Source organism: Drosophila navojoa, chromosome 2, assembly GCF_054131105.1.
Source record: "Drosophila navojoa isolate 15081-1374.11 chromosome 2, UAZ_NAV_1.0, whole genome shotgun sequence".
In the NCBI taxonomy this organism is placed as follows: Eukaryota; Metazoa; Arthropoda; class Insecta; order Diptera; family Drosophilidae; genus Drosophila; species Drosophila navojoa.
In genome coordinates this window covers 20,513,017-20,533,420 of record NC_142890.1, presented here as the reverse complement: position 1 = coordinate 20,533,420, position 20,404 = coordinate 20,513,017, and the positions used below count along the sequence as shown (strand labels likewise).

Here is a 20,404-nt window from a genome sequence, read left to right as displayed (position 1 = left end):
GCTCTGACGATAAGCAGAGACACAGAAATATGCGCAGAGTGCTGCAGCCTCCAGACTATAGAGCTCCAGAGACCGTGCGCTATCCTGCAAGCCAGCTGAACTCTTTTTGGGTTCGTTTGTCTCTTAGTTTTCAGTTTTTCTTCTTTTTCTGTTGCCTTGTGTTTCTGTTTCGATAAGCGCCGCATCTTCAATCTTCCTCTACGACGGCGGCGGCGTCTGCGTTTCGTTGCCCAAAGAGCCCATCATCATCATCAGTGATATGCTTTACGCCGCAGAGTATCCATTAGTTGAGTCGCCGTTGCCGTTGCCGTTGCCGTCGCCGTCGCCGTCTGGTATTGGGCAACTCAGATAATGTGATTTTGGGTTCGACCCAAGAACGAGAAATGGAACGAGACGCGCGTGAGTTGTGATAAGCAGCAGAGACAAGGGAATACCTTGGCTCATCGTTCCCGCTTCCCCAGTCCGACGCTTGCTCTGAGCCAATCTCATTTTGTATTCCGTGTGAATTCGTGGAATTTCGATACTTTTTCCTAGAACTCGAACGATTACGTGTGTGTTTCAGTTGACTTGGCTTTTGTGACGTCATATGGGCATAGAGGCTGGCTAGGCTCCACGCTGGTTTAGACCGACTAAGTGGGCGTCTTGTTAAGGTAGAAAGCTCTATACATGGTCATTTGTATGTTGAACTAGACAGTTTGCATAGGAAATCATCCACAGATTGAACGGAAGTGTCAAATATTTTTGATATAGTTAAAGCTAAGTATTGTATAGAGAATGTTCATTTTATGACAGTTACATATATTTTACTTTTAATTAGCAACGGGACAGTTAAACTAATCTGTTTTTTTTTTTTTTTTTGGACGTTGTAAAAAATTTTAAATATATTTTTTGTAACAATTAGTAGCAATTAGCAAGTATATAAAATAATTTTATTAAATACATTTTTAGTATATACATAAACTTTTAATAAATAACCTTTTGTCTAAAAATTTAGCTTAGGCCGATTTTTAGTTCCTGTCTCCAGGTCATGATCTATTTATCTCTTTCCCTCTCTCGCTCTTTCTCTCTCTCTCTCTCTCTCTCTCTCTCTCTCTCTCTCTCTCTGTCTCTCTCTATTTTTCCCAGTTAGTCTATTGCCCTCTCCCTCTCTGAACTGACAGCCTTCAAAAGTCGGCGGCGGCGTCTGCCTATCTTCTTTTATCTATTTTAACTGCGCGTTGTTAAAGCGCATTTTCGTGTCGTTTGTCGATTTGTAATGCTGGGCAACGATGTTGGCAACTGGGATGGGATGGAGCTGAGATGCAGTTGAGCCACCATGGTCAAAACCAACCAACCACCACCACCAACTAGCTAAGCTCTCACTCTCTCCTTCTCTATCTCTCGCTCTCATTCTCGCTCTCGCTCTTTTGGCAGCGGCTTAGGCGCTTTGAAGTTGCCTAAGTGGCGCCTGGAAGCCCGCTTGGTGCGTGGCGGGTTCAAAAGGCCGCCTTGGTTGGTGGTCAACAACGGCCCAACAGCACATGGCTCAACATGTTTCATCTGGCTAATTAAATGCAGCTCGCCGGACAGTTTGGACACTTTATGTTGGCTTTTATCGCCGCCATGCACCACAGCTGGTATCTCGCCCAAGTCTATCTAAACAATAAACAAACGCATCAGCTATTTATTATTATTATAAAATTGTGTGTGTGTACATGAGCGAATGCTTGAAATGCATTGCAATTAGCTTAATAAAAATTCAAATGCATGCACAGCCACAGAGATTAGCAAAATGTTGCTATCCAGCCCGCTCTCACTTGCTCTCTCTCTCTCTCTCTCTCTCTTTCTCTGTCTGTTCCTGACGTCTGGTCTCAATTGGCTCTCCGTATAACAGTTGTACGTCTGTCATAATTTCTGCGATAGTGTCACCAGGCACAAGTGCGCCATGTGCTCCCCATTTGACAGCCATGTGGTTGGGGCTGCGGCTGCGGCTGCGTATCTGGCTGTGCTGGAAGGTGAGGTGGTGTGTGAAAAATGGCGCCCCGCAGCCGTATCTTGTCGCTTGTCACATTGAATTATTATTTTATGGTCGGCTTGGTCGTTTTTTGCAGTTCTAGAATTGCAATTGGCCAAGAAACCGAACTGGTTCGCTGGTGGTAGCCGCCGCATTACCGCAGCTCGCTAATGTTTTAATTTGTTGCAGCTGAGCGGATCGGGTCTAAACGGGTGTGGCATCCATCCGAGACCATTGGCTGGGAATACTACTCTATAAGGAACTTATTATTTATTATTAAATAGACAACGACAGCCCCACTATAGATTTTTCTCCGAAAGATAAACCTTTATTACATGCTGAAATAATGGCTTAATAAGTTGATTTTCTTCAGTCTACCCTCTGTAGGTGCATCATCCGACTGTCAAGTAATTCTCATTTGTTTTCGTTTGTTTGATTACATTAGCATTAGTCTTTGCTTGAAGTGTTTAGTCTTATCTTGGTTACATCAGAGAGCTGAGCTACGATAGAAGACCCTCTGACTGCTTTACCAAAGTGTTTCGCAACTCCCACTCAGGGGTAACAAATAGCTTCTTCTGTCGGGCCCACGGGCCCCAATACCAGGCCGCTGCACTTGCACAACACTGCAAAGCGCATAATTTGTGCAGACACATTCCGAAAGAGTCGCTGCAAGAGTCGGTGCTGGTGCCGCTACTGCGCATTGCGGTCTCTCCGTCCGTCTCATTACTCATTCAAGCACTCGCATTCGCACACAGTCGCCGTCTTCCCTCGGATCGCCAGTCCCAGTCGTGCAGCTCCGGCCAGAGTCGGGGCTTAAGATACTTGGAGCGCCGGCCAGCGAACGCTAATAAAAGCGGTCGTAAAACAAGTTTGCCTAATTGATCGAGCGTACGCCAAAAAAGAAAAAAACAAAAAAGATATGAGAATGGAACAGAGAGGCGAGGCAACGAAGACGACCAAAGGCCAAAGAAAATCAGACAAAGGCAACGAACAACTGGAACTGGAATTGGAACTGCAACTGAGAACGATCCACGATCCACGATCCACGGTCCATGTTCACATCAAGGCGTTAATATTATACCAAGCTTGCTCGGTTCGCAATCGGCCAGGAATTTTTGCCATACCATTGACGACACTTCAAAGGCAGCGCCACTTGGCGGTGGCGTTACTCCGCGGCGGACAGGCTTTTAAGCGATGACACCAAATCGCTATTTAGACACAGTCCGAGAGCCCGAGAGCCCGAGCGACTGGGGCTCAGCCAGAGCCAGAGCGAGGGCTCAGTGCTTGGCTTTCTTTGCAGCCTTTTTACTTGTTAAGATTTTATGGTCCGCTGTGCTCCGCACCACTGTGGAGGTCATTAAAATTAATTTGGATCAATTTGGCGAGCTGCCAAATTGTTGACAATGAAAAATAACAGTCTATCCAGCGAAGAGTAGAGTCATCAAACTCTTGAGTGTCCTGCGTTTACAACTTATTTATTAATGTAAAAAGTAAATCTTAGGTATATACAAAATCGAAGACATTTTTATGGTTCTGTACTAAATTACTCTCTACAGTGTTATGCTACATTCAAACACGTACATATGTATATAATATTGTTGGCATGTATTACACCCTAAGTAGTGTCCACAAATCATTTCGAATAATTTGTAGAAAGTAGTTGGCTAAGGCGGCGGAAGACAAAGGACTTGTTGCCTTACAAATGGCGAGATCATTCCAATTAGAAACAAGTTAATATAACGAGTTTATAACTGACTGAAAGTAAAGTTCATTCATTTATAAGTTCATTTGTTCATTTAATGAGTTGGAACTAGTTCGTTTTCTGCTTTAAATCTTTTATAAAATTGAGCTCAAACGGAAAAGCAATTTTTAGTGGTCTTATATAACTAAATAGTTATTATTTAGATTGAACTACTATTTTTCAAGAAACTTCTCAAAATTGAGCTGATACAAAATCTAAAGGGCGAACGCGAGGTATTTTCTTAGTAGCCTATGACAGTACGTGAGGTACGTGAGTACTTCTTGAACTCAAACAGAAAGGAAAAAGCATTTTACATCAACTCAATCATCTAACGGATCCTTACGCGAAGGGTATTTTTAATGATCTGCTCATTCTGAATCTGGAATATAACTATATTGAGAACTAAACTTCTTTTCTCGAATCGAATCCACCATTTGCAATGTCTTTGAACTGGGACTTGGGCATCTCTTCACTAAACTAGGCTTATATAAATAAATTGTCAATTTTGACATTTTGGTAAAGTTTACTATAGCTTAAATTGTATGGCTTAGTTATTCGATGAGCGCTCCGGCAGACCTGTGCGTGTTATGACACTTGGAGTCAGCTCGCTATTGGAGCTGCGTCCACTTTCAATTGGAGGAACCCTGTGAGACGAATAATATTGTTTAAGAATAAGAAATCAGCTGGACTTGTATCAATTTAACTTACGACTGAGCTATCTGCCGGTTCAATGTGCTCGAATTTGGCAGATGAGGCGATTGGCTCTGTGCCGGAGGCTGTTGCTGCTGCTGCTGTTGTTGCTGCTGCTGTTGTTGTTGTTGTTGCTGCTGCTGCTGCTGCTGGCTGTAAGGCGAGTGGCTCTCACTGGTCACTTGGTGACGGGACATGTTCAAGGTGCCATCCGATGTCGAAACTGGAGGTAACGCTATGGCCACCACATGCGCTCGGCTGGCGGGTCCAGTCGTGGACATATCATGTAGCTCGGGGCTGCCATTCGGTTGGCTATTCAACAAGCCCACCTGGGATGGATAGAGCGGGCCATTAACCATTAGACTAACTCCCTGTGGCATGCCTGTGTAAAATAAAAAAATAAATAAATTGATGAAATAATATATTTACATAATTAATTACGATTGTTAATAGTTTAAAAAAAACTGAAGTCGGAATATTGTAGCTTAATAAAAATTTGTTCAGATTGCCAACTATAATTAAATTAATAATATAGGGTATGTCTGATTCTACTATATATATATACATATGTATTAGATTGACCCATCTCTCCTTCTCTCTCTCAATATCTCTCTCTAGTCTACTTATTTAATTAGTCATTTATTTATAGCCAGCAATTAATTATTGTATTATTAATCTTATTGTGCTTAACTCACACCACACTGTGATGGATGAGAATAACCGATCAGCATATACTTACTTGGCAGCGCTCGATGGGGCAGAGGGCCTCCATTGTTCTTTGGTTTTCGCTTGCGCTTCTGTATGCCCTCCTTCTTCATGGAGAGCGGGCGATTCATATTGTGCAGCTTGTAATAGAGGCCGCAGGCATTGCAGACGGGGTTGCCTTCATTGTTACGTCGCCAAAGCGTCGTTGAGTTGGTTTGGCAGTTGGCGCAGATGACGCCACTTCGACGATTGTTTGGCGCGGCTGCTGCTTTTGGCTTTTGGCGCTGTGGCACATGGCGAACCGGCTGCGTTCGGCCATAGCTGGTGCAATTCGGACAATTGGGCCAGTCGGAGCCCTTGCGAATGAATGGTATCTGGCAGGTCTCACACTTGATCTCCTGCAGAGCGAGCGATGTGGGGGGCGTGGCACTGCTCGCCGACATGGTGGGGTCGTAGTTGCTGATGCTGCCAGCTGGCGCCCAATGACCACCGCTCATGTTGGCCGTGGTGTAGTCATCAATAACCTGCGCAGGGTAGTTCGACTGGGGGTTGGTCAGGGTATTTAGCTAACTTCTGTGTCTATTTCTAGGTGCTCTACTTACAAATGATACGTTTTGGTACTCGGCGCCGGTGGTAGTCCAAAGACCACCGTCTGTGGCGTTCGTGCCATCAACGAAAGATATCGTCTGATACGGCCCGGCCGCCGTTTGCCTCAAGGGATTCAAGTTCGGATCGGCTTTGGTTATGAACTGCGCTGTGCCCGGCACACTGTAAATGGTGTTGCCCTGCTGCAGTGTAGCCGCGTAGCTGTTGCTGCCGTACGTCGAGTTTGGCGGAAAGGCATAGGCGCTGCCCAGATCCGCATAGGTCTTGGATTCATTCGCCTGCACGCTGGCATCCACAACGGGCGCATCATAGTACAGATTCGCACCAGGCGCCTCTGCATCGCCGCTGGCGGTGGCAAAGCGTCCGTCCTCCGTCACATAGCGCACGTGTGAGTGTCCGACTGCAGCAGCTGCCGCGGCAGCGGCCACAGCTTGCTGATGCTGGTGCTGATGCTGCTGCTGCTGTTGCTGGTGTTGTTGCTGTTGCTGCTGATGATGATGCTGCAGTGCAGCCTCGCTGACACTAATCCCATCGCCGTAAATCACTCCATTTGGTGTAGGGCATTGCTGCTGCTGCTGTTGGTGCGCATGTTGCTGTTGCTGCTGCTGCTGCTGCTGCTCGCCGGACACATCGCTCTTGTCGATGGTCTCTATTTTGATCGGCGCCACGTCGTCGTTGCTGCAAATAATCTGGCCCGATGGATAGGCGTAGAGCGTGCCGGGTGGCGCATTGGCCACCTGTTCGGCCATTTCGGCAACATTCCGTGGTGCCATTTGAATATAATGAGGTGAGTGATGCGATCCGCGCTGATACTCAATGTGGGTTTCCGAGCTGGCGCTGTTGCTGTTGTTGGTGCTGTGTTCGCTCTCCCGCGTCTCGTTCAACTCGCTGCAGATGGATAGGAATCTCACTTTTACAAAGCCCCATAAATGATAAACTATTGCTGACTTACAGTGTTCCGGCAGTAGTTAGGATGCGTCGTTGTTGCGATCGTGGTGCTACTACATACTGCTGTTGCTGTTGTTGTTGTTGTTGTTGTTGTTGCTGCTGCTGCTGCTGCTGTTGCTGCTGCTCATCCGATTCACTAGATTGACTGCTCGCCTGTACCAGAACACCAACATTTGTTGGTGGCTGTTGCTGAGGCTCTTGCTGATCCTCCAGCACGTTGTTGGTCTGCGGATCGTTGCCGTTACTGGACTCAATTTTGATTTTGTCCAGCAATTGCAGCTGTTGTTTGTTCAGTAGTTGTTGCGGTTGCTGCTGTAGTTGCTGTTGCTGTTGCTGTTGCTGCGGCGTTGCCTGCGTTTCCATCTGCAACGACCAAAGAGCAAATGATGAATGAGCAATGAGCAACCTCTTGACAGCTTGTTGTCAAAAGTGTGGCTCCAGTTCCGGCCACACAATGCGAACTTGGCCGGCCGCCTCTATTTCCGCCACAATAAGTCAAACAAGCGCAAAAAACCAAGACCCAAGAGCACCAACTCAAACGAAAGCAAACAATGGCAAATGTTTAAAGGTGCCGCCCAGCTCAGCTCAGCTCAGCTCCGCTTGCGGCTCACAGCTCAATTTGTCGCCTACAAATCATAAAATACAAAATCCGACTACAACTGCGGACCGACTTGCACTCCCCGGGCCTCCGCTTGAACCTCTCTGTTTGTTGTCTGCCTACTCATCGGTGTTGTGCCAACGCAGACCACATACAACACAGCAAACGCCACACACTTTTCCCAATTGCAGTGCAACACACTGTGGTTTTTTTTTTTTGTTTTGTTTACTCCCAGAACTCGGTTTCGTTTTTGGTCTGGGCCGGAAATAAAATTTAACATTTTCGCGTCAAAAGTAAAAAATAAAGAAAACCTAGTTTTACATGAAAACTATTAAAAATTAAACCCACTTGCTTGAATCTTAACGTACGTCAGTTTACTTGGTTTATGACCTCATTTGGTGGGGGTGGCGCAGCTATATGTCAACACCTGGCGATCGTCATTGTCACCTGATTCATGACGGTGCTTTGCGGGCCTCACTGTGCTTCGCTCCTCACTCTTAACGAGTTCCATAAAATTTCAAAGCTTTTAGGCGCGTTTTTATGTCGCTTCGGGGAAAGTCCCAAGTACACTGAACACTAAGAACACTAAATATAAGTATATAAACATATATGTACATATATTTATATACATGAACATGAATATCATTTAGGGCTGTCTGCACATAAAATTGGTATTCAAATAAAAACGTCATTGTCCAAAAAACTGTTAATAATTTCACAGTTACTGTGATATGTATACGTCTAATTTATTCATACAAAATATGTTTTACATAAATGTATATTACTATAACAACTGTGTATTTATCTTAAAGGTATATTAAAAGTAAAATAATATTCTTGGATTATACAAACAATATAACCTGTAATAATATTTGCAGCGAGTAAATATAGAGTTTTTTGATACGATTAATAACTGAGTACAGATAAATAAGTTTAATCTTGACAATTTCTATTTATTTTTTCATTTCTGAGACATTTTTATTAAATTGATTAAAAATGGGTGATAAATCTTTCTTGAGTAAATATGCAAACGCCGTCGAACGATCATATTTTAAACGAATTTATTTAAGAAATTCCACAAAAATAAATACGAATTCCGCTTTATGCGACAGACATGATCGATTTAGGTTAAGTTAAGGTCGTTTTCCAACATGACTCACAGTCAACGAAAATGTTCAGGGTATCAAAGTCTCATTGTCGACTTATTAAAGTGAAAAATTAGTTCTCAAAATGAATATTAAATAAATATGTGTCATACAATCGTATATATACTTTCCTATTAAAAGAAAATCCCGCAATGTAAAATAATAAAAAGTATATTATGTTTAATGAATGAAGGGGAGAGTTTATGTACATATGTGTAATTGAAAATGAGCGAAAAGTTCAATGAATCTTATGTAGAGATAATATAATGGAAACGTGATTTGTATAATCTAGGATGTACGATATGATACCCGCATACGATATGCTATATTCACGTGCCAATGTTTGCGCTTATGTAGTACAATGTGTGTGCATACATATGAAACAGAAAGTTTAGTTAAGATACTGCTACCAAACGACAATATCTTATCCGTTAACTGCTATCAGCATACACAATCAGCTGTTCCAACTGCTGCTTCTGCTTCTGCTGCTGCTGCGGCTGCGGCTGCGGCTGGAACTGAGAGGTCAGCTTGCCTTGATTGGCTACGTCATCGATAGACATGGACGGACATGGAGATACATAACTTAAGTGGCATGTGGATCGCCGAGTATTTGCTTGGCTTTCGTCAAGAGCTCGTCATGGGTGTGGATACGCATTTATGAATGAAATCTGTGCAGTCACACCTACAATGCTTTTTTTTTATCTATATAAACAAAAGATATTGGCTTTATGAATAGTCGCACCTCTTTTCGCTTTCGTTGGCGAGAGGCGTGGCAAAGACATGAGCTTTGCGCTTCAATAAATTTGAGAGTGATATGTATGTATGTATAGGTAAATAGCTATTAATTAAAGGGCCTGCTTCTAATTCAATATAAAGACTTTTTATTTAGTTCGGCCGATAAGATGTACGCTGATGCCAGCTGCATTTACAACTCCATTAAAATGCCGTCAACTGTAGCAAATGGCGTAAGCCGCTTTGACCCTTGAGCTTATCAGACCTCAACGTCAACTGTCAACTGGCGACGCGTGTCTAATAAAACTATCTCAGTGCGAGTATCTAACCCTGCCCTGCATCGACTATCGCAATCAATTGTTGCCGCCGATGCCGCCATTGACCAACTGTTAACTGGTCCTCGATTGCGATTGGCTGACTCTGCAGCACTTCCGCTGCAGATTAGAGGCAACCCCCATGGCACTAAGGGTTGACAATTATTTCATTCATCAGGCATTTCACTTCCACATCTGAGGATGGGCTCATCCCTTGTCTGGCTCCGAGCTCAATGCAAGGCGATAAGATTCACATAAATTTCACATTACTTTAGGTATAAAACTAATATATATATATGTAAGTTTGACCTTTTTCATGAATGAAACAACTGCGCGTGCTGTGCCGAACTCGGAGCTAGGTCCCCTTTTCCGCTCTCCTTTTTTCTCGATGTGTGCGTGTTTTTTTTAAGGTATTTTAACGCCAATTTCGCTCTTGGCCTCATAAAGATAAAACATCTTTCCACAGTTGACTTTTTAAATGCATTTCGAAACACAAAAGAAAAAACTATTTAAAGGTCCACATCGTGCTTAACCGACTACGTAATGCTCGCTCACTTTATAATAATACCTAAACTCTTTCTTAGATGGCTCGATTTAACTGACGTACTGATTTTAAGAGCGGTTCTTCGTGTACTCTTCACTTTAAAATTTTAAGAAATCTTTCAAATTAACTTTTAATGATCACATACATTGCACCTAACCAATAAACTCGTTTCGTTTTGTGAACGAGCATACCAAATGTCGCATTTGTGGATCTGCCTGCAAGCAGCCTGATGAGTCATTCATTATAAATCAATTTGGCTTATCGCACTGACAATTGTCTCTGCCTGCCTCTAAAAAAAACTTAAATAAATAAAAAAAATTCAAAAAAAAATCTGTCTGCCTTTGCTGCTTCTGTTATAAAGTAAGCAAAATGGTTAAACTCGATTGAAATAAGGAACAAAAATTACTTCTTAATGATATTCAATTATTATTTATTTAATTTGGTATGGCCAACAAGTTTTATAAACTGTGATGGACATATACAATAGCTACTTGGGAGCTACATTCGACTCATTAGGTTTAACGCATAATTGAATTTATTTATGACAAAGACATAAAAAGTTTATAGCTCATGCTGCGGCTCATCTGTTGATTATCTATATAACGAACCGATGTGAGAAACCTGTGGAATCTTTTTATGGCTGCTCTCAAGTCTTTAGATGCCTTGTTAAAGTATATTCGGATTTTAGATAAACAAATTGATAAATTGAAAGTGGAGCTGAATTTTTTTTATAAATTAAATTTTATTTCACTTAATTTTTAAAGTTGAATCTAGATTTCGAATTGAAATTGGCAATAAAATATATAGAAAATTGATCTTCATGTTGAGACCGATGTGCACTTTGGGGACTTAATTATGTGTGGGAAAATATATTATTTATGTAGCTGTTCTTTTTATATATATACAATTTTTTAAAATTGATTTTTAAAATATTTATTTGTCGTCTTTATACGAACCTTCAGCTGCATCTTGATATCGACTATATCAACACTGTTGCAGACCATCAAAATGTTCGTTGTTTTTGCTTTTTGCTTTCTCGTCGATTGTTGTTTAGTTTTATCTAAGTTGCGTTTTTATCACTTGATTTTTTTGTTTTTAAAAAATTATCACATACACGGGTAAGTGTACTCTTTTCTCTTTCTATGTTGCAGTAACACCTGTTAGAAGAGCGCGCGCGTCTGGAAAATGTGTCCATCAAGTGTTAACCACAGTTCGGATTCCGGTCAAAAACTCTGCGCAATTGTCGTGTGGGTGAAATTAGAAGTGCGGGTTTTTGGTATCCGTAGAACGTTTTTCGTTGTTTCCCGCGCGGCATTTAATAATAATAATAAGTGCTACTTTTTCCAAACCAACTCGAACCCGGGCTGATGGCGACGACAACACCGACAACGACAGCGACACCGACAGCACCGATACCAACACCGATGTCGACTTCGACGTGGACGCAACGCATTGCGGTGCCTGCTCCGTTTAGCACCTCTAGCACAGCGCCCAATTATAAAACACACACAGACGCAGTTTGCAGCGCTTCTCCGCGTTGTATATAGCATATAGCATATATTTGGTTATATATCTGTATGCGTGTGAGTCGCTGTGTATGTGCGTATGAGTTATGATTTATTTCTATACCATTGCAGCGCTCTTGTTACAGCTATCGTTGTATTCGTGCTCAGGTATTGGTTATCTTATCGCCGAGCGATAAGCCTGCAAGTGTATGTGTGTGCGTACCTGTGTGAGAGCGTGCGTGTGTGTGTGTGTGTATATAGCAAACAACAACAGGCCACGGCGACAACGTCAGCGTTGTCAGCGATAAGTATCTTATAGATACAAATTGCGCATGCGTGCTCAGCCAAAATCAAATTAAAAGCCAGCCCAGGCACTTGTAATATGGGTACTTAATGGACAAGGCTCCAATTCCAGCTCCTCCTTCCGCCCATTTCGTATTTCGATTTGAGTGCAGGCAGCCTTCTGTCGATTGTGCAATTCGGGCCCATTTTCTAATTGCAGTCGTAAAACACTTGGCTCCACAAGCTGGCCTGCCTGTAGGCACCTGCCCAGCATGGGGGCGCAGGCAGAGTTGTGGGCAGCTCTGCTCCACTTCATGAATGTCTCAAGTGTTGTAACAACTGACAATTGACTAACAACAACAAGCGCTGTGTGTCGGGCACATGAGCACATGCACATACCATTTTTATAGCAACCATAAACACAAGCTCGTGCTGTAGTACGCACGACCAACACACGTGGTTGAGTATCAGGCTTAATGGAATTACAATATAGCTTTTAACTAAGTTAGCCGCTTAGTATTACCATTAATGTTCTTAAATATATGTATATCTAACCCCCACCATTATTATTATAAATTGCAATCATTCATTTCATATTCATTTCTGAGCTTGTTAACCAGATCTATTGTAAGTCGGTAAAAGTGTGATTTAGCTAACAGTAAACCATATTAACAATAATTTATATTCCTACTTACATTATTTGTTAGCAAAGTGAGAAACAGATTTGAAATCCATATGAATGTACTAATTATAGGTAGACATTTATTGCTAGCCAATTGCCGATAAACAGTAATCTTTATAGAATGAATTAAATCTAAAAGCTGGGAAAAATAATTGAAGAAACAAATGCCAACCAAATTGGCTTTAAAGCGAAGATGAAATGAATATATTAAATTTTATTCAAGCTTTCATTACATAATTTAATGGAAATATTTTTAATTTTAATAAGTTACTATTATAGTATTACCTAATTTAGATTATTATTAATGATTTAGTTCTTTTAACAAAGACTTCCTGTAAAATATACCTTCTTGTTAAAACTTGCTATGTGAAAAGAAAAGTTCCATATGTTCTTCCTTTGGTCTATTACAGGCTCCAACCGGAGTATTTTGAAACCAGTTTGCAGTCTTGCTTAAATCACGCATAGCAGCACAATGTATCTATAGAAAGATCTTTTGTATGCCTGGCGTAAGGTAAATTTACGTGCATAAGTATATTTACCAAAACCGGGTCTTGACAATATCATAAATTGTTTATAGTTGCAGCCATAAAGCAAACAGATATATGACGGCCTTAAACATGCCCACTAGAGAGTTGAGCAGAGCGGAGCAGAGCGAGGGAAGGGCGCACACATAAATTAAATTGGATGAAAAATGAACTGGCGAGGTTTCTGCTTTTATATCGCTTCAATTGCTTGCAAATTTCTTTATGCTCAATAGAAATTCTATGTGGGTAATGCATAAGTCTCATATCGCCTACACTGGCAGTGCCCGATAAAATTTAATTGTTTCGACTCGGGCTAACATAAATCACGGGGTAAATCTTAAAAGCCACAGCCGTAACAAAAGTATCTAATAGTTTGCCTGTTTAAAGTAGCCACACTTGAGGCACATTCAAGATATGTGGCTGGAGCGTGTCGCAGAATATCAACACGGTGATTAATAACAAATGCAAAATGTAACTCAAAAGCTGACAAGCTGACAGCCCTCATTCGTTGCTCCCCTTGGCCTACGACTCTGAAGTGGTTACAAATGGCGCAACATGAATTCAACATTACGATCCACTCTTGGAAAAACTGCAGAGGTTCAACGAGCGCCACACTCTGTCATACTCTGGTTCCGAGAGGTGAGACCGGCAAGCCAGTCGATGGTTAAGTCGTGCAATTAATACCCCAACATTGATGACACAAGCCGCCTAGCTTAAAATATTGAGGCCCAAATTTATGGCCATAAGACACAAGACTTATTGGCGGCACAAACTAAGGAATTTATGGTGCTCGAATCTTTCATGGGGTTTTCTGACCAACAGCTCCGAAAGCAGTTACAAATATGTATACATAACACTGTATATAGTACACAGCACATATACAGTATATATAAAGTATAGACTTTTGCTCCTATCTTTCCACGAATCACACTTGGCCACCCTTCAACTTGTCCATGCAGTTTCAAGTGCTTGGCGCTCAGCGAAATGAAAACGAAAACTCAGTTATCAGCACTTCTTCGACTTTGACAGTATCGGCGATCAGACTATGAGAAACTTAATTTATAAATTTTATACATATATATATATATATATATATATATATATATATATATATATATATATATATATATATATATATATATATATATGCCATACGCAATTGCTTGACTTGTTTTTACCATTCGTTTCTAGTATTGTTTTCTTTTTGTTGTTTTTGTTTTTGGTACGGCTGATAAAGAACTCCAAGGAAATTAAACGCCAAAAGTGCCAACAAAGGCGCGCCATAGTTTTAATTACTTATAACTGAAAATTGGGAACAGCAACAAAATGTACATGTCGGTTCATTCTTTTACTTTTTCATTAAATCCATGTCCGGGGCTGCAACCACCACTGAAGAAGAACAACCCACCCATAATGGCCAAGGCCTGGTGGCGTGGTTCAATCAAATAAAAATGAAAATTTTGTAATGGCGTTTCTTGTTGTTGTGGTTGTTCTTGTGGTTGGCGGTGTTCGGTTTGGTGAAAGTAAATTGAGTTCAAGCAATTTCTATTAACCTGCTCGACTCTCTCTGCCCATTAATCATCGAAAGCACGCAATGTTATCCCCAGAGCTACCGACTCCCCAGCCCTTAGCTGGAATATATGTACGATTGTATCTGCGTTCAGCTGCTAGGAATGATGCCTCACTAAGCTAAATAGAAGTTGAGCAAAGTTTGCTTAGTTTATTGGCATTATCAGTATTCAGTTAACCGAGAATTAGTCAACTAGGCTATAAACTGAGTTTATATTTGCAAACGTTACAGATCTTCAGCTCAAGGATATCCGTATATCCATTAGTTCTGCTGACTGCACTTTAACAACAGATGAATTTTAACTATAAGCTCGATTTTCCGTTCCAATACGAATGGAAAAATTTCGTTACATTATGGTATCATATATTGGCTACGAATATTAAATCAATATTGGGAATTAGAAAGAATAGCCTTTTACAGAAAAGTATTTATATAGATTACTTAGGCATCAGAAGTGTATCTTGTCTTTAAGTTTCGTTATTGCTCATCCAAATTTTTATGTTCTTATAGAATTGTAGATATTAGAGATTAAAGAAAAAATTCGAGTATTGGCTTCGTAATTGTCGTGTAACCGTAACGTATGCGTTAGCAACTGATTAATTATTATTCATACGCATTTCCATGGCCTGAAAATATTGTTACAGATTTTATATATAGATAATACATATAATTGTGAATTTAAAATAATAAATTAATCATAAATTGTCTATTTATCATACTTATATTTACTATATAGAAAATATACTTATATTTACTACATAGATAAGTTATATAAAAAGTCTAAATGTACCCAATGACAACACCCAGTAAAAAGTTGCCTCTGTTTCATTTGTTTGTGGCTTGGCAACGCCAATTGCCGTTCACCTTCTTTATACGCACCTTTGTTTACCAATATGACCAGGCATGACTCATCATAATAACTGACAATCCATAATAATCCGTTGTCTTTACTGTTGTTGCTGCTGCTGCTGTCATTGCTGTTGGCCTTTGTGGCGAAGGTTCAACAACGACAGCGCCGCCATTAACAATCATGGCTACTGCTGCTGGGGTTGAAAGGGGCTTCTGTTGCGGGTTGGTTGTTTTGGTAGCCAAACAAGGCGACACCGACAGTCCCTCAGATATGATGAACATTATTAATTACTTATGACCAAAACAAAAACAAAAAAGAATCACATAATATTGATATATATCAGTAAGTATATATATGTATATACATACATATGTATGTATATATATTTTTCTTTGTTTTGTGTAAACCGATTAAATTTATAGAATTGTTTATAAGAGCTTCACTTGCACTTGATACTGTATGTGAGAGCCCACCACTTCAGTATTCGATAATGGACGTAAAATTGAAAGCGCCAATCGCTCTGCGGTACCAATAAATTTCTTAAAGAAAGATACCCGTAAGCGTAGCGACGAGCCCGTGTCACTTTTCCGCGTAACCTGAGTAAGTGTTTTACGAGTCTGTTAACTTTGCTCGTTACCCCCAATGGCATATTGTGCACACTGATTGTTCCTATCAACAAAGTGATTTTTCCTATCGTCGTCGCATATAATACACCTCTATATATATATAAAAGAATATATATATATATGTAAACATATCGAATATCTGAGAATAGATAGTGGCCTTAGATAAGTTAACGTATCTTAACAGAGATTTCGAGCCACACTCACTCGCAGAGAGGGGCAACAGGCCCCCAAATATGTAAGGGAGAGAGAAGCCCATGCAGAGACAGCTGCTCCTTAACCTACTCCAATGGGAGTCAGTCCGTGCGATATCTGGTTGGGCTGTGTCAACATCTAGGGCTTACCTGGTGGCCACCAGGTGTGAGCTGTAATCGCAGTTCATTTGCTTAACCGATAATGCGTGCGCCTCGTGACGTTGCCAATTTCTTGCGTCGGTGACCTAGCTAGATAAAAGTATCTAATCTTGGCTTTTCAGCAATATATATATTTATATATTGTATACATATAAATACAATCACATGCACATAATATGCCTCTGTATTTATAAGATAATGAAGATTTGCTATCAATTTGTCGCTGCAGTTGTTGTTGCTGCTATTGCTGCTGGTAGTAGGATATCGGTATCAGTATAATAATTTTTTTTTTTTTTGGGTATCTGTTAGGTTTCCCCATCGCCTGGCCTTTGATTGCTTTGGGCTTGGACTGGCTGTGCTTCTGGTTCTGGTTGGGCTTCGGTCTCTGGTGCTGGTCTCTGTCGCCTGTTGCTCTGTATCAGTATATCAGTGTTTGAACTGATAATGTCCCAAGATAATAAGCGATAATAATTTGAATTTTTCAGTAATTCCTTAAGTTTGGACGCCCAACGGCATGGAATCTAATCACAGTTGGTGAGTGTAACTGGGATTTTCAACATGGAAACATTGTTATTTTCGAACCGCGCACGCTCAATATTAAAATAGAACACAAAAACAAGATCTACCTATATACATATCCATATATCCTGTATATTAATGTGACATCTTTTGCTTTCAATGTGGCTGCAATTAAAAGCCCGCCAAATGTGATTTACATTAAAGTTATTTATTAACATTTATATATTTATTTAAATTCAGTAAAGTGCATGGATAAATCGTTGTATATAAATTAAAAATAAATTCAAGAGTGAAGTTTCGGAAATATCGTAAATACACTTAAAAATAATTTAATTTTCATTAAAATGCATCTAACTGAGGCCTTAAATGATCAAAGCTAATTCCGAATTTAATATTAATTTGTTATTTATAATTTTCAATTGGCATTATAAGGTTCAAATTCAAGAGAAACAATTAAAATACGTCTACATACAGAAATACTTATATACATATGTATATTTAAAGATCGTATTCGAGTAGCACTGAACGCAAAGGTAGCCGTTGAAATAAATAAATAATTTTTGGCATGCCGATAAGATAAAAGTACGCATTAACTTAAACAATTTCCTAGAGTGATATAAATTTAGAGCCTTTTAAAAGTCCGAAATGGGGGATAACTTATAAAAGAGCAATGCATTTCATAAAAGATAAAACAGCGGTTTAATAGAAGGGTATTTTTGCTAACATATTTATAATTATCAGATTGATATGACTTAGAAGACTTAGACTTATATATATGGCTTATAGTTTATACATGTTATTATTTATTTCTATTGTTTATTGCCGAGCATTTTTAATTTCAGCGTTACCTATGAATCTGCCAACTGCATAACGTTTGACAACTGTGATCAAGATTTGAATACATAATTTCTCAAACACATAAATTTATATTAATAATTTATTATACATAAGAATATAAATATGCTAAGGCACCCGAGAACTTTCATTAATGGTTAAAAGAGTTTATAATAAAACAACATAACATTTAGAGCCGTAATTGCTGTAAGTAAAGTATTTAAGCCAAGAAATATGTTGTTCATGTCGCCAGTCTTTCAGCTAAGTAAAAATTCTGCCAAGACGACGTTGATGACAGTTCGGCGTGTCTACATACATATTTCATTTCATTTGAGTCCGATGACTTCGTTCGCCTGCCCCTTGCCTCATGCCAGCTGTGTCTGATGACATGTCAGCTCGTCGTTCTGTCATTGCGTCGACAGTCTCGTTCGCTGTTACGACTGCTTCTACTTTATTTCATTATCTTAAGTACACAATTTGAAGTACAAACGTCAGTTGGCGATAAGGCCAAGAAAGACATCAGACAGGCAACAACAATCAGAGCAATGAAATGTTGCTCTAAATGCAAACTGTTTGCATTTCCATTCAAAGACCCGGAATTGTTTTTCCACCTAGACTCAACTGAAACGCAGACAGCCAAATGTTGTGCATTTTCTACCAGGAATCCCGAACGAAGTAAAACAAACAGTTGTCAACATTGAATTAGGCACACCGCAGGCATTGAAAGTAAGCTTGGCTTTCCTGTATTTGTCAGATACTTTTTATGTACCTGCACTTTTTATGTGGCAGGCGTTCTCCATGCCCGTTTCTTGTACTTTGTGCATATGGTAAATAACATTATCAAATCATATTATCTTATTTATAAGCATTATCGTTGCCGCGCAGATACAGATTGCCTATCTATGGCAATGGGCATGTAAAAAATAATATCTTACCGTGCGGTTATTTCGTTGCTCGCACAGTAAGTTTTGCACTTTCCATTTAAACGCGCGGCGTTTTGTCCCTCCGTCCAGCTAGCTCTCTGGCGTCACTTAACCCACATAATAATTATTATTTTATAATTATTATTATAGCGTGTAAGTGTGCGTGCGTGTGTCTGTGTCTATGCCAACAACTACAACACCATAAAGTGACACCACAGTCGCAAATCTGAAGGAAAATGTGCCGTTCTAATAAAACACAAAAACAGTAACAAAATAAAGCATAAACAGTGCCATAAAAAGTTGAATGTCGTAAATTACGAACTTTGTGTGTTTCGGTACATATACTATTTGCGGTGTCTGTACACACCTAAACGAGTGCGCAAATATCAACTTGCTGCGCTGACAGCAAAAATGTTCAAACTTAATGAAAAATAGCTATTGTTGCTGTAAGACATAAAATTCTGAAAAAAAAAAAAACATTCATAGAATTTTAATTAAAAAATGCCAGCGCAATTATTTCTAAATAGTTGCCAAGCTCTTGCCGAAATTATTCCTCTCCAAATATGAATGGACTGTTTCTACGAAAAATGCCAAAGTAAAAAGAAATCAACCTAAAATAGTCCATAACACACCGTCCTAAAGATAAATGTTTAAATAGTGCCTGAAATTACTAATTTTTGATGACTTGAACAAGTTTTTGTGTGGCAAAAATGTAATATTTCATAAGCTAAAATCATCATACTACGTTATGTGTCAGTGGAAATTATCCAACAAGACTTTGTTATCTGTATAAAAAAAAAAAAAACGAATTGTATTTGCTATAAGCTTTATAAGTTCTGTGTGAACCACCCTTGTTCCATTTTATGAAGCAGTTAAACAAAAGGCCGCAATTGTCAGCATTACGCTGCATTACACATACAAGCAAGCACACACTCAAGCACACACATACATACATACACAATAAATTTATCATGCTTGCATTATGTACAACGGCCGTTGCTATGTTGTTGCTGCTTTTCGTTTTGCGCGTGCGGCAACAACTGCGCCGCCATTTTGAAATCAAGATGGCGACAACGATAAAGCTTTCCAGTACTTGGTGCGCGCTGGCGTTGTTGTTGCTGCCGCTTTTTTATTGCTTGATTACGCGTATTCCCCTGCTGCTCAAGTGTGGCCACAGGTATTGAAGTGGAACTCGCATTGAAGAGATCTAACAGTCCAACTAAATGATCCCGAAGCTAAACAGTTACTAAAGCCCCTACGCACAGATAGAGGCAGCATTAACAATCGGCTTGCAACAACATCGCACGGCAAGCTGAAATGAAAGCATTAAAACTATATCTTATCGTGCGTATGTATATACATATATGATATCATGTAAGACGATTTCTTGCATTCCATATACACATATGTATTTGACATTATCATCCCATTATCTGAGCAAAAACATTGATAGCGACCATGACCCAGCCCCAGTTTTTAGTTAAAGTTGTTGGCTGAAACGAGTTAAGTTGATTTCAATGGGAAATATAACAATATTAGCTGCAATAGTCCCAAATTAGTTAATATGTTTTCGACCGCGCCCAGGCAATATGCTTATCAAACATCCTATGCCAATGTTGACTCTAGCCCCATAATATTTTATAAATAAAAACTTATTAGAGCGCTGGAGCCAGGTGACACCTTATCAGCTATCAATCAAACTCTGCACCGCCTGCCTGCAACG

The 20,404-nt window shown here is 40.0% G+C and overlaps 1 protein-coding gene across 3 annotated transcripts; it reads right to left on the bottom strand.

Annotated features, from left to right (window-relative positions):
- Positions 1-1,059: 1,059 nt before the first annotated feature.
- On the bottom strand, positions 1,060-16,005 carry GATAe (endoderm-specific GATA factor). Of its 3 annotated transcripts, XM_089256563.1 has the most exons (7): positions 15,873-16,005; positions 15,459-15,719; positions 6,688-7,046; positions 5,732-6,623; positions 5,164-5,671; positions 4,443-4,806; positions 1,060-4,378 (listed from the first exon to the last, which is right to left on the bottom strand). In XM_089256563.1, exons 3-7 carry the CDS (start codon positions 7,044-7,046, stop codon positions 4,282-4,284), a joined length of 2,220 nt encoding a protein of 739 aa, XP_089112689.1. In that variant the 5' UTR covers positions 15,459-15,719; positions 15,873-16,005; the 3' UTR covers positions 1,060-4,281. The 3 variants fall into 3 exon arrangements, with proteins under 3 accessions (XP_089112689.1, XP_017968183.1, XP_017968184.1); XM_018112694.3 differs by lacking the exons at positions 15,459-15,719; positions 15,873-16,005 and adding an exon at positions 10,973-11,519 and having other exon boundaries at positions 1,061-4,378; XM_018112695.3 differs by lacking the exons at positions 15,459-15,719; positions 15,873-16,005 and adding an exon at positions 10,973-11,519 and having other exon boundaries at positions 1,061-4,378; positions 5,164-5,653.
- Positions 16,006-20,404: the final 4,399 nt, after the last annotated feature.